At 37.5% G+C, this 15030-nt stretch overlaps 1 protein-coding gene across 1 annotated transcript in view; it reads right to left on the bottom strand.

Moving 5' to 3' along the window:
- AKAP7 (A-kinase anchoring protein 7) overlaps nucleotides 1-15030 on the bottom strand; it is a 78387-nt gene that overhangs the window by 50641 nt on the left and 12716 nt on the right. Inside the window, exons 5-6 of the mRNA XM_088533887.1 lie at nucleotides 14754-14914; nucleotides 1525-1637 (exon numbers count right to left, since the gene is read on the bottom strand). Coding sequence (XP_088390013.1) covers nucleotides 1525-1637; nucleotides 14754-14914 — 274 coding nt within the window. The remainder of the gene's footprint in view (nucleotides 1-1524; nucleotides 1638-14753; nucleotides 14915-15030) is intronic.

Here is a 15030-nt window from a genome sequence, read left to right as displayed (position 1 = left end):
TATCTGATAATGCAATTAAACATTATAATAAAAGTTACTATAATATACTTATTCCTTTTGGTTTATGCCTTTATTGATTACTTATTTATTATTATTTATTTCAGTAAATGAATGAAACTATCTCACTATATGCATGAACACAGTGAAACAAAAAATTACTGTAAAGACTGATGCTTAACCCAGACAAGGGACTGGCAAGGAAATGGTCCCAATAAAATAATTTACAGCTTTTTAATACATCATATTTTTGTATAAATTGCATCTTAAGAACACTACACACATTATCAGTGTTATGGAGGACTAAGGAAGATGATTTGAAATGGCACTGACCTGGTTCTGTCAGTAGCAGTGAATATCAGAACATAGAAACGTATATATCCTTGCCAATAATTCATGCACAGTAGATAAATGTGAAGAAAAAAAATATACTTAAGTGTATATACTTAATACAAGGAAAAGTTTGTGTGCGCTTACAAGAACTATGACATAATCTACAACTTATGGACAAGTCCTTATTTCTGTTCCAGAGTGAGTTACGTGCTATGACCTCTAAGTTTTTTAATGCATCTCAATTCCGATTCATAACTAAAATTTGCACCTCTAGTATTTTTTAAACTTGTTTATTTTCATTGTAATTTGTAACTATATTTCCTTAGATTTGTTATTAAGGGAATAACACTATATTTAAAATGTTTACATTATATATTTTAATTTTTCCTTTTTTAAAAATATATTTCTTCTGACAGTTACTTTTCTGACTTTCTGATGTTCTGTAGAGGATCACAAAATATTCCACATAATGGCAGTAAATACATTTTAAAGAAATATACTACATATATATAATATATATGTTAGATTAATGAGAAATAGTACCTGGTTATATTAGCATTGCTTTTATATGTTTCTCATTATTGTTAGTTTATCTGACTTTTACGTACTTTGTGTATTTTTCTTGCCAACAAAACTAATAAAGAGACAAGAACAATTTCCTGTAAGAGAGAATTTGGATGTGTTTCATCACTACTCGGGAATTCACCAAAACGTTCATTCCATCAAGAACTGACAGTCTGTACATTGTGCATAACTCAAGTATGAATCCTGTTAACTGCTTACATATTTTCTCCCATACAGTAGCAAAATAAAATTATCCAAACAAATTGCTTGAATATACTGAGGCAGCCTTTTATGAGTACATACCCTACAATATAATATAAATTCCTTAATTTGGAACAAGGACATTTATCCTTTGACCTCGTACAGTTTCATAAAAGAAAACAGATAATGATTTGACTGTTCTGAGAATACCAAGAGCAGTAACCTGAGTACTCACAGGACTACACTGTTAAAACAGTGTCTAACTATTTTTTTCTAAAATATTAGTATTTTCTAAAGTATTAAAATCTTACCTCTCCAGCTGGTTACAAAGAAGTAAAAACCATGACACTATAGCACAAGCAACTCATTTACTTATCTCCAGATGAAACTTCCTGGAGCGTTGCTGAGCACTATGAAACGTGAGCTCACCTCCTTATGCAGCTTTGGTGATTTTGACAGCTTCATGAAGGTCAGATGGGGTTTAAAAGCTCTGTCTCCTCCTGCCAAGATGCCCTTTTCTTGAAATATCTTCTTTATAGTCCCTACAGGTGAAGAAAAATAGAGGCACCAGGATATTATATGACAGATTGCTTAAAAATGTGCTCTCAACTGTAATATGAGTCAGAGTCACTCCACATGAAAAAAAAAATACTAAACAGCAGAGAGATTCCTGGTTAACTTCAACGGTCTGTGAAGAAACCCTCAAGTAAAAACATTCTTATATTTGCAGACAATAAAGGTCACAAATATCGCTTTATTAAAACGATGGGTATTTAAAAGCAGTCCACACTAATGTCTGCCTTTGCTGCCAGATGAAGAATTCTGCATTAAGATTGTTCAGGAGTTATTATCATTGAAAGAGCTTTGCAAACTCCTGGGAAAGTGAATTTTCTGTCTTCAAAAAAACTGCCCTGTGCCAAATTCTGTATTTGGGTAATCCCCAATTCGTATGAAAGGAATTCTGACTGAAAGCTATAAAATGTGGCCTTGACCTTGTATAGCAGAATTTGAGATCACACCACTTATGTTGAAGTTGGATGGGCTTTGTTATATATTTTTAAGTTTCACTGTTGTCTTTCAAGCTCATTTCCTATTCTGAAAGTATAAAATTTTCAAAAACAGATTAACTACATACAAATATGTCTACAGTCAAGGCCAAACTATCATGCTGACCTAGTTTACTATTTCACAACTCATCTACCCAGAACCATATAGTGTTCCATTTCTTAGAAATAAATTCCAGTATAACACTTGAACTATGCTCCTAACTTCTGCCATCTAAAACACTTTCAACGAAAATATTCCACTGACATTTTGAAAAAAAAAAGAGATAAAATTGATATAACCTGTGGCAAAATCAATACGGTGGTAAGTATGTTTCTATTACTGGAAAGCACAAAACTGCAAACCTTTTTCTTTCTTCACAAATGCACATTCCAGTTTTAATTCGCTACAAGTCTAACAGGCTCATGCTATCCTTTAGCTAAAAATCAAAATATGAAAAAAATGGTATTACTTGAAATTAATGAACTCTTACTGTAATTATGTATTTGCAATCAATTTTTTTTTTGGCTTGATATTTCAGCTGTATCAGAAAAAGCCAGTGTTTCTTTTCCCCTCTGAAAGAAAAGGCATTTTGCACTGGGAAGTGAACAGCACAGCTGACTGAGAAATAGGGAAAACCCACAGAAGGTGGCACATAGGCACATAAAGCTGGATAGCATCAGGCTGCCCGTTCATACTCTTCATACTTCATACAAATATAATTCCTGGATCCTTGCTCTTACCATTTTTTCATGTTTGCTATACTAAATATTAATACCAGATACTTTGAAATCACAGATAAGAAGAAATTTTATATGCGCATTACTTTGCTACAAAAAAAAAAAAAAAGGTTTCAAAAGAAGCTCAGAGAACTCACTTGGGACCAAAAGATCAAAATTCACTTATTCTCTACTACATACTATATATAACCTTGGGCTCCATAGTCTATGCAAGAGAGGTTGGGATTTGGAAAGAAACCAAAGAAATTAATGACTCAAATGCCATCTCCTAGAGAGGCTCACTTGAAATTGCCTTTTCAACCCTCATTCCCCACTTGTAAGATACTGATACATTTCACAAAAAGAGAAAGGGCCCATTCGTTTTTATCCTAACTCACAGAGGTGCTCACAGTACAGCCACATTAAAAACCATGAAGCATTTACAGAATGGTGATAGGAGTCGTACTAGTATCACAGATTCCAATGAGTGCCTATCAGAAGATGGAACTCTGCCTTTTAGCCCTGGGGCAGAACAGAGTATCCGCTGTATCAGAACGGCCCCGCTTCTCCCTTCAGCAGCAGCAGGCAGGGCTGGAAGGAGAGACGCTGCCGTGTCCCACCTGCACGGGGATGAATGTTCTGAATGCTGCACAGAGCCCACGCGGCTCCCGCAGCTTCCTGCCGAACCTGCGCTCAGCTCTTCGCTGGAGATATGGACAGCTGGTCAGAAGAGAATTTAGGTGCACAAAAAAGGTAATTTTTCAGTACTACAGTCAAGTTTACCAACTGTCTGTCCCGCCAAGTACATCCTGGCAATTCTGCAATGCATTGTTTAAAATATGGGCAAAATAAGTGCTTGCCACTGTGGTAGGCCGCGCATTTAGATTTGGTTTCAGTCTATGGCTTTTGTCTCTTCATCATCTGAATTTATTTCTTTTCATTATTACTATATTACCTACTAATATCCTACACTCTAAGAGTCAACAGAGTAACAACAACAAAATTTTAGTCATAATTTTGTGATAAATATTAAAAAAAACAATGAGGAAGGGGACCATTAAGTGAATGGCAAGATTTTGGTAAGTTGAGTTGTCAGTGTTCTTCTCTCGGGTTTTCATTAAAACCTTAATCAACAACTGATTGGGCTTCCGCCCCAAAAAGCTAAACTAACCTGTTGTGTCATGCTGCACACTTATTATGCCTTTCTGTGCTTTTATTTCTCTTTATAATATATACATATACAGATATAAGTACAGCTTATATAGAGATCTATGTCTACATATGTTTACATATCCTTATCTATGTATCTATACACACATCTGCATATATACATGCGAGTACAGCTTGCTTACTTATTTTCTTATTCTAAATTATGCCTGTGGGAAATAATTCTGAATTTACATTCTGAATCTCTCTTAAGCTGCTGTGCAGGTGTGCAGAAAAATGCTACTGATCAATACAGGAACACATCAAAGCAGAAGACTATAGATAAATAAATGTTTGCTGCTTCTAGCAAACTGAGATACAGATGTTCAAATTAAACCATTTAGTAATGCTGTGCATGTATTTCCAGGCATCCAACAGACGCCTCATTTTCTGATACTGGTAGACTAAACAATGTGCAGAATAATTTTATTTATTCAGCACATTATTATTTATTTATAATTTATCGTATTTATTTAAAACTAAAATGTTCTGAAACAAGCCCAGTTCCTGGTTCCTTCCATTTGGTTCTCCTAACTGCATTATTTGGGGCTCATGGACTTCACTGTTTCAAAAAGGGTTAGTCTCAATAAAAATAAATTGATGCTACCCTGTGATTCAGCCTCACGAACTTAGTCTCGCGGTCTTCATTTCTAAAAGCTCAATTTTGCTCTGCTTCTGCAACTGAGATCTGTACTGGTGGAGACAGGCCCTTCTCAGGGTGTTCCCAGAGCTCCACAGGAGCTCGCTGCTGCATCAGTAGTTTGCCCATGTACATGCGGTCACAGGATGTTAAATGCTTGTTCTTCAATGGAAGAATAGGACAGCCACATCTTAAAATGCAGGACAGCAAGTAAAGGGCCTGCAAGTCTTCATTTTGTAATACTGACTTCTATTTAACTTCCTGAAGTTAAGCCTTCTTTTTAATAATTTGCAGTTCTAAACAAGAAAAAAAAAAAGATTAAAATAAAGAAAAACTGGGTCAGAAAGGGGAATAAAAACGGTATTTTCAGAAGAAGACTGCAGGTTTAAATAGAAGGTGTGTGTGTGTGTGTGTGTGTGTGTGTGTGTGTGTGTGTGCATGCACAATCCCCTGCCCGTCAGACCGGGCCACCTCCCGCACCTTTGCGGTGACTTAGGGAAAATGGGACCCTGCACTGGCTACGGTCACCTGCAACATAACTATCACAGCATCCCTTTCTCCAACAGTAGTTAAAAAGAAAACAAATCTGAAGGAAAAGGGAAAAGAAAAAAAAAAAGGGGGAAGATTAAGTGGTAACGTAATGCTATTAATCGACGTGACTCTCTGAAGCGGCAGTCACAAAACGGATTTTAAAAGAGTTGGGGAAGGAAGCATCGCTGCTGTGAGCAAGGGAAAGTGCCAGGCTTAGGGGAAGCATGAAAGTGGATTTGCAGACTGAGCAGCACATGATGGTGCAAGTTTGTGATGAGAATTGCCCGGGCTGAAAGATATTACAGGCTAGTGGAAAGCACAATAGAGAGGCAAAGCCTACGGGCCACCACAAATGAGGATCTGACATGGCTTCCTCAAACATTACTAGCTAGACTGAAAATCAAGCCAGATCCCTCATTAGCCTCAGGCGGACCCATGCGTGCAGCTTCAAAACATAATCTATAAGAGTTAAGGCTATTTTTATAAGCTTAATGACTCCTGGATCAAATTTTTGAACTGCTTTCAGGCCATCTTTTGTGTATTTTGAAGTACTTTATTATATCATCTTGTGCCTTATTTTTTTAATGTCAAAATTACTGAACATCATCTGCATGACTTACACTCGGTGCAGCTGAATCCACTGGGGGAAAGCAACTCTTTCCCCATAACTAGAGTTCAAATGTGACATATGAAAGTTACTCTGAACAGCTCTACACTGAAAATGCCAGAAAAAATCAACAGCTAAATCAATATGGAAAATTGCATGTAGAGATACTCCATAATGCAAGTAGCCATTTTCTTCCAGCCAGATTTCATTAGAAGCACAATACAGAAGACTACTATACTATGCATGCACATTTTCTTGCAGCCTATTATTTTTCCTTGTCTCTAAACCAGGTCCTGTCAATTAAAATAAATAGCATTTAGAAACAATGGTTTGTCTCTGTATCAAAAATCTGTATCCCTCTTTCCTTACACTTAAAATTTGAAAACATAGAGGGAAGCTAAGCATCAATCACATTTTTTATTCTAACTTCAACATATCCCATTGAAATTTGTAATTCCTTAGTTTAAGGGATATTCTGTTGTCTAGGTGAAGTTTGGGTTTTCCAAAGAGCTCTTCTGACCATCCTGACCTTATTAATACTAGAGAGCACATTAATACTAGCACGCACCAAGCCTTACAAGGCGTCTTTCCAAGCAGTAAAGAACTCTAAATCAACTATTTCAGAGGCAAAGAAAGCAGCAATTACAAATCACTAGAGGTGAATATATTTTAAAAGTTGACTTTAGAATTCATGTTGTGCTTGGAATATAGAATTGAACAACACACCAACTACCAGGCTCCCTGCCACCTTACTGAGACTGCTACAAAGGACAGCATCAGGCTGAGGAGGATCTCACAGCCTGGAACATCTGCCCTATGAGGAGAGGCTGAGGGAGCTGGGCCTGTTCAGCCTGGAGAAGAGAAGGCTGAGAGGGGACCTGATCAGTGTCTATAAGTACCTCAAGGGCGGCAGTGAGGAGGATGGTGCTGGTCTCTTTTCACTGGTGGCCACCGACAGAACTAGAGGTAATGGCCACAAACTGAAGCATCAGAAGTTCCACAGGAACTTAAGGAAAAATTTCTTAACAGTGAGGGTGACAGAGCACTGGAACAGGCTGCCCAGAGAGGTTGTGGAGTCCCCTTCTCTGGAGATCTTCAAACCCCGCTTGGATGCAGTCCTGTGCCATGTGCTCCAGGTGACCCTGTGTGTGCAGGGGGGTTGGACTAGATGACCTCTAGAGGTCCCTTCCAACCTTAAGCATTCTGTGATTCTATGATTCTCAGTCTCCAGTGGCTAAGCCAAATTCATCCTACCTCATGGTGCTGGGGATGCTTCTCTGCAGGATGGACGACAAGGAAAGCCTTGTTTTTCACTTCTCCACCCAAAAGTGACTATTTTTATTCACACACATCACTACTAGCATTTCTCTGAAAACAGTCAGGTTTACAGGTTTACGCTGTGCCTACCGGGAAGCACCAGTCTAGTTCTTCCACTGTAACTTGGTTATATTTGGGCTCAGGCTTTTCTGAGTGTATTGCCACTGTGCCACACTATTAACCACGTACCAGTGAGATATACGGCTATTACAATCACATATTGCAACATGCGTGGGCTATTCTTTACTCTCCAGCCTCACAGAAGTGTAGAGAGGAAAGAAGTGCTCATTTCCAATATCCAATCCAAGGAGCAGTCGATCAGAGAATCAGATGTCTGGAAAAGACCTTTAGGATCATGAAGTTTGACCGTAAAGCCACCAGGGATCAAGCAATGATCAGGCAATGCCCAGTTGCTTGTCTGCATGCAAACATGTAAGGTAAACCTTACAACACAAACACCACCAATGTGAATACTCACAGTATTAGGTTGAAATAGAGGCTTATGTAGGACTTTTTGAGGATGGCTATTTCTCTCATCAGCTTTCACTGATTCCAAAACTTCCTAAATGTTTATCACTATCGCATAAGCAGTAGGTGAGAGTACCTTCTTTTGAGCAGCAAAGGCACATCTTACTGCTCCTTTTTAACAAGGCATCTGTCATAGCTACTGCTGCTCAGTGCTTGGCAGTAAGGAATCGGGTAACTGAACTCCAAATGTGCTTGCTGTCCTGGCACTCAGAGCAGGACTTGCCATTTTTAGCATTAAAAAACAAAAGCTGAGATCACTGTGGGGAGTTTTAAAGGAATTAAGGCAATCGGGGTTGTGAACACCATCCAGTTTTATTATTAATACAGCAGTGCTCAGCAACTTTAATCAAATTCAAGTTTTCCCATTATCATATTTATTCTGCGTAAACAGAGGGATGTTAACAGTCAAAAAAAATCTTATAATTATCAGGAAAGAGAAATTAAACAGCAGATTCAAAGGCAGGCATGCACATGGTTAGCTCCTTTCATCTCTGTCACACACAATTACAGTGAAAATAAAACCCATAATGAATGTCAAGATGCAAAGATAAAAATACTACCACAAATTTAGGTATTTCCATCACCCTATTAATTAAGTTACTTGCAATGATTTAAAGACCTACTTCGCACATAACTGCACAGCAGAAAATTAGAGTGTTTTTTGTTTTGTTTAAATATCCTGTTCCATAAATGCCACCATGCTCCTGTAGAGTTACTTCCCTTTGCTCTTGCCTTATGAGCAGACCCTCCGCTTAACAGAAATGAAGCAAGAGCAGCAGGAATCAAACTCCATCTTCCTTCCATATTTGCCTTCTCCGCACTTTCTGAAAAATGCTTTTATAATAGAACCAAATCACATTTTCCTCTGAAAAGTGAGAAGTTTTTTTTTCATTCTTCCCATTCTTTTTCAAACTGTTGATCAAAACGTTAAGACCTTGCCTGAGTATCTGTAGTGGAGTCAAGAGTGAGACAGACACTGCAATACTCTGCTCTAGCCCAGCCCTCTATTCCAGCTCTTACATATCACCTCAGCCTCTTACATAGCACCTCAAAAAAAGGGATTTGGTCATGGCACAGCATTTAATACTCTCTTGGGTACATGAGTGCATTAACCCAATAGCCCACTGGATTTACTAACTATTCATTAACTATTCCCTGCTGGAACCACAAACTTATAAAACTCTCTGGCGTTAAAATAGGCCTTAAGTGGTAATTGTTCATTTTCCATTAAAAGGTTTGCCCCTGCTTTCAGCACTTATCTAGCAAAGAGGGCCAAAATAAAACAGTCATGCAGGACAAAGTTTAATTAGAAAAGGCTGCATGCAGAAAACTGCACAGTATCTAGCAGAGGGCAAAAACACGGCAAGGTCTAACACAATCAGCACATAGGTAGCTTGGGTCTTGTAACAAAATGAATCCAAAAGTGTTTTCTTTTTCCTGGTTATATGAGTCAGCATGATCTGGTATGTAAGTAGCTGTTGACATTTAAAATTTTTATTTCTGAGACAGTTGAACACTGTTGATTATTTCAGTTTTACAGCATGCTTCTCTTGCCATGGATGAGCCAATTTCTGCGCAGCCCAGAACTCTTTGGAACTGTAATTAATGGAACGTGCACTAAAAGGAGAAAATCTAATGTATATCACAGCAGTACATTGTTACACATTTGGACCAGCAACTGTTTTTTCACTTTATACCCACTAGTTCTTTTAATAGAAAATTACAGCTGTCTTGAGTTCTCAGTGTCTACATGGCATGAAATGACTTAAGAGCAACTGACAAGAAGCAAAATTCACTTATTCTGCGTGTAACCATCTGGACCTGAAATTCCAGGTTAAAAGATTTCCGGGGGCTCCCTCTAGAATCAGCACATAGAGACATACTGTGGGGGCAACACACCTCACCCTACACTGGATGCTAAACGTGTGGTTCCACAATCTTTTAAGAAGTGCATAAACCACCACTGCTGCTGAACGAGACGGCTCCTCTCCAGTCTCCCGCCTGCTGCTGCTCCTTTCTCCTGTGCTAACATCCATGGAGTTTGTCAGTAAACTGCACTGTCATGCTGCATAGCCTAAATGCTAGCCACTAAAGAGGGAGGAAAAAAAGGGTTAATTTAGGCATAGCTGTATTCCCCATGGGGCCACACAACCCCCTGCCAACTCCCAGAGGCAGAGAAGAAGCAGAGCTGCTTTGGTTTGCTGGTAAAACCACTTTATACAACTGGAACGACTAGCAAAAGCCGGCCTGCCTCGCACAGCTCCCACTCCTGGAGACTGGTTACAAAACCTGCTTGCCAAGACCGGACCGTCGCTTTTAGAAAACTGAAATAGGAGGGAAGGCCAGGTACACTGTGTGTGCTTACAGCGCAGCTCTAACTGCATGACAATATTCTATCCAAAAAGTCATCATTTCCTAAAGAAAATGAAGGCTCAAGGGAAAGGAAATAGTGAATCAGCACTAACTGAGGAGTAACTATTTTGTTTGTGGAATACAGGCTCCCTCTGATGGCCAGACCATAACGTGCATCATCCCTGCATCCATGGAAAATCTGAAAATCCTACGGATTAAACACAAGATTTACTTATTCAACTCCAGCAACCTCATATAGAATTTACAATCTAATTATTAAAATGAAAGACTAAGCCAAGTATCTAATTACCTTTTCCATATTCAATTACTACTTCAGATATTCTGTGGTGGTGCAAAGCACAGGAAGTGAAGTCTCATTTAAAGTCACTAAGTGTATACTTGGGTTTGTGCTCAGGATTTCTACAGAGACTCACTCAGACTGAAACTGAAAGTGATTAAAATACTTCACACAATCCTGACATAACATTTTAGAATAACATTATTTCTGCTGCAAAATTATATGATGCTAATGTCTTTTAAATGCTTTCTGGGGAATAACTAACAAATCAAAGCAAACAGAAAATTTATACTATCTCTGCTTTTTCCTAAAGTCTTGCACATGACAAATTTGTATTTACATTGGTATTACCAGACAAATCCTTAACCATTATAATGATGTAGCACATTCAGAAGTTACCAGTTTCAAACAAAATATTTCCACACAATTTATGAAACTAAATTGGGTCTTATATGAAGTAAATTTGAACTTTAAATTTAAATTTTCTCCTTCAATGCCCATGCAGAACACAATGTAATAGGTGAGTTAAATACACATCTCGGTGCAGAAGAAACCACACACAAGCTTAAAATTGCAAAAGGGCAGTTCTGTAACAAACTAAACTCAGTCTTGCTAAAAAACAAACAGCTCAACAATGTCCCAGTGCTGTTCCACAAAGAACAACAGAAATAACAACAGCCTGAACTTCTTTCTGCTAACTTCAGTTTTAAAATGAAAAGTTTCAAGGGACACACATAATACAAAACTGTTTCACTGTCAAATTGTACCACGAGCCAGAATTAGGTTCCATCAATGTTTGTATCAAACATGCAACACATTAATGGTATAATGCAGCAAATGACCTCAAAGGCTCAACCGTGTTAAAATGCTTCTTTTCATGTAAAGGAATCTGTCACTGCTAATAGTCACTGTTTCAGGTGCAGGTCCAAAACCACTACATGGTATACAACCACAGAAGTACATATATTTGCTTACAAATACAAATATATTCATATAAGGAGTGGAATGATAGGTGAGATAAGCAATCATTTCTATTTAGCTCATTGAGCTGACTTCATAAGTAACAAAAAGCACCTTTACGGCTGTGTAATGGGTTAGATGAAACGTCCAACGCATCCAAAGTGATGACAGGTAACAATTGGTCAGTGAAGTTAAAGTAATAATAATTAAAAAAATCCTTATCCTGTGTTTCCAACGAGTCTGACCCCACCTGACAGTCCGCACCATGGCTGGATTCAATAACCTTAGTAAAAGGCAATGAGCATATGCCAGTTCCCAAACTAAGGCCCATTGAAACACAGAAAATCACCAGCTTCAAGAAAATGCAGAAGATCGTTACAGAAGAAAACACTCCTATTACTCTCCATATCATTATGTTAAAGATATTAGAAGTCAAATATTTCGATGTGGGTGAGAGGGCTCCTTGCAGCTATCTCGCTCACCCAAGCAATACTGAAGTATCCATATGGATTGTTCCATTTAATATTACTTTATATCCTCAACTGCATTGCCCTGAAGGACATCAGTGCTTTAACTAATTACTTTGCCGGATTACTTGCAGCAAAGCCCTTTCAATTAAATCTAATGAAGACACACATTGAAATAATTAGTACGTACTCTTTTTTTCTTACTCAATCTTTGTCCATTCCATTCATTTAATTTGCAACTAACCTAATTTTTTGAAACATACTTGTATAATTTGCAACATCACATGACTACAGATGCAAAAACCTTCTTCTTCTATAGGTATAAATATATGAAAACTAAATTCGCTCTCATAAAGCGTAGGTTACCTGCCATGAAATGACACTAGCCTTTCCAAGAAAGCCAAAAAAGATACTCTGAAATCAACAGCAATTCAGTTTACAGTTATGACAGTCAATAAGGATGTTAAGAGAGGATATCCTGAAATCATACCATTTTCCTCTGGTCATGTTCAGCTTCCTATCCCATTTTAGCATTAAATCCAGATGAAACAGACATCGCTGTGCAAGTCTAGAGACCGAACGACAGGCGTAAGGCCAAGAAACTGCAGCTGACAGAAACAAGTACTAAAATGATAAGGAATGTTTTTACTAAAAAGCAGTAGTAAATAATAAATAATAATAACATGCAATTCAAGTTTTATTATAAGCAAAGAATTTTCACCAGTAGGTATGATTAAATATTACACTTCACAAAAAAACAAGTTTTTAAATTTCAGATGGGCAACTGAGACACACAGAAATCAAGTGCTGTATTGTAGCACTTGGAGGAATCAGACCCGATTACTCCTTTCCCCATCACCTTCCCATAAAGATGGGCAAAATTCTGATCTTACTGTGAGTTTGTCTATTATGAGGGAGTGTCTAACCAAAAACAAAAGTTGAAATCTAATCTTATCCTTCATCTGTGCAATTCTGATTAAAATCTGAAGACTTAATTTAAAATAGGAAGAAAATCTACAATAATCTTCATTATTTCTTACAGGTAAAAGATAATGAGCTTGCTGTCTCCAGCAACTTTAATTTGAAGTTCTTAATAACTTCGTATAAGTATTTCAAAACCTTCTGTCATTAACAGAAAACATTCATCTCCTTCATAAGAGATATGGAAAGGAAATTCAGTTTATGAGTTATCTCCTGGCTAATAAAACAGGGAACATACAATATATATTCTGTCATCTTTTAAAAGAAAACTGAAGTCAAATCAAGGATAAGGAAGCATATCTTCCAAAAGAAAGAAATATTACGAAAAATTTCATAAATGAAATATTTGAAATAATTATAATATTATTCAACAGCTGTAGACTCTCTGCAACTTTAAGTACTGTTCTATTTCTACCACAGTGAATTTGAGAAATAATTCTCTCTTAAGAATTTCATAATTTTTAAAAGCATTGCTTCTTAAAAGCATTGCCTAATAACAGCATAACCAATTTAGTAAGAAGAAAAGGTCTCTCAATCTCTTCAATTTGTTTTGCAAAATGCCACTTAAAAATTCTAACCTTTTTAAAATGTGCTTTAGAAACTAAACTAATAAATTGGTAGAAAAAGCAATGTATCAGTACTTTTTTTTCCTATTTTCTCTGTGGACTGCACAAAAGGTAGCGTGACAGCAACAGGCTATTTCACTATTAAAAAATGGTGTGACCTCACATTCCTCAGAGCACAAAAGATAATTCATCAATACTGAAAAACTCTTTCAAAGAGCCTTTCCAAGGAATAGTTGGAATTGCTGGGATAGTTTAAAAGGACACTGATGAATTATAGACATTTCTGTTCTCTGAGACCTTTTTATTTAGCATCTATAAACAACATAGCTTAAAGACCAATTGGTAGACAAATATGAAAATTCAACTCTACTTTGTTTTGGTCTTGCTACTCACCTGATATTTTTACTCCTTTTAATGCATATGTTCCTAGCAAATCAGAGAATTTTTTTTTTTTTTCCAGCTGGCAAAGACAGTGGTCTTAGCTGCACTGTTGGGACAGAATTGAGAGTTTTGCTATTGAAGAGCACATCTGGGTGCACCTCCACAGCAGCAAGTGCCTGCTACATGTTTTCGGAACTTCAGAACTGCCAGAGAAGCAAGAGGAAGGAATCCTCACGGAGCAGCACACAGAGCACCTCCACAGCTACAAGGAAAATGTCAGGCGAAAGCTGCACAGAAACCAGCTCCCTTCCTCTCACAGATCAGTTATGCTCTTTTCTGATTTCCCCTTCTTGTACCAGCTCTGCAGAAAAGGGCTACATTTGACCTCTATATATGTGTATAAATATATACATGTGCATGTACACATACACACCTGCGTGTATATATATGTGTGTGCATACATATATATATATATGCACATACACAAACATATACATATGTGGGAGTGATAACTTACAACTAAGTCACTGAGATTTAAGAGTGATGTAAGTGATAAGTAAAGGAAACACAAAACTTAAGACTTCCCTTAGCACACAGTAAGGGAAAGAACATCACTCGGTGTCTCAGAGCTTTGCCCAGCAAGGTATCATGAATGAGAAACATGAAACATTGCATTAGACAAAATGCATCTGAAGTTACAGCTCTTGGAGTCAGTAAGTATGAATATACAAATCAAAAGGGGTGTAAATATCAGCTGAGAAGCAGCAGATGTTACCTGGACCGAAACAAAGTAGGGGGGAGCTTTAGTATCCATCTACAGATGTGCACTGTGTTAGATATTCAATAAAAAGATCTGAGAGAATGTAACTGTAACTCATCAGTGCCATTTCAACTATTCTGGGAAATCCACCACCTAACCCTTTTAACTGTTAAAAGTAAATTAATGTTTATCAAAGTGGCACTAACATGTTCAGTTTTGTGCTCCATCACCCTGTGGGCCTCAACTTCATAAGGTTGTTGAAAAATCTTTAAAGCACTTAGACTATATGGACAAGTAGTACCTGCTACCTCCGTAAGCACAGCGGTATGATCACTTTCTGCCAGCTTCACAAATCCAACTTCATTTCTGAAGTGGTCAATTCCTCGAAAAGATAAATCCACAGTTTTTCCTTTTAGGAGATCTTCCACCAAATCTTTGCTGTCTGAAAGAGCACCAACTGCTCTGCCAAGAGGAAAGAAAAATATCTATGTGAAAGTGAATATTAATACTGTTTACATCCCTATTAATCACTCTATCCAATAATCTCAGACAGCTTTACTAATATCAATCGATTAGCT

Source organism: Tinamus guttatus, unplaced genomic scaffold (genome assembly GCF_059628265.1).
Source record: "Tinamus guttatus ecotype Peru unplaced genomic scaffold, ASM5962826v1 Tinamus_guttatus_pri_ptg000525l, whole genome shotgun sequence".
Taxonomy (NCBI): domain Eukaryota; kingdom Metazoa; phylum Chordata; class Aves; order Tinamiformes; family Tinamidae; genus Tinamus; species Tinamus guttatus.
Note: the sequence above shows the minus strand (reverse complement) of the source record. Positions and strands in the feature narration are given on the sequence as shown.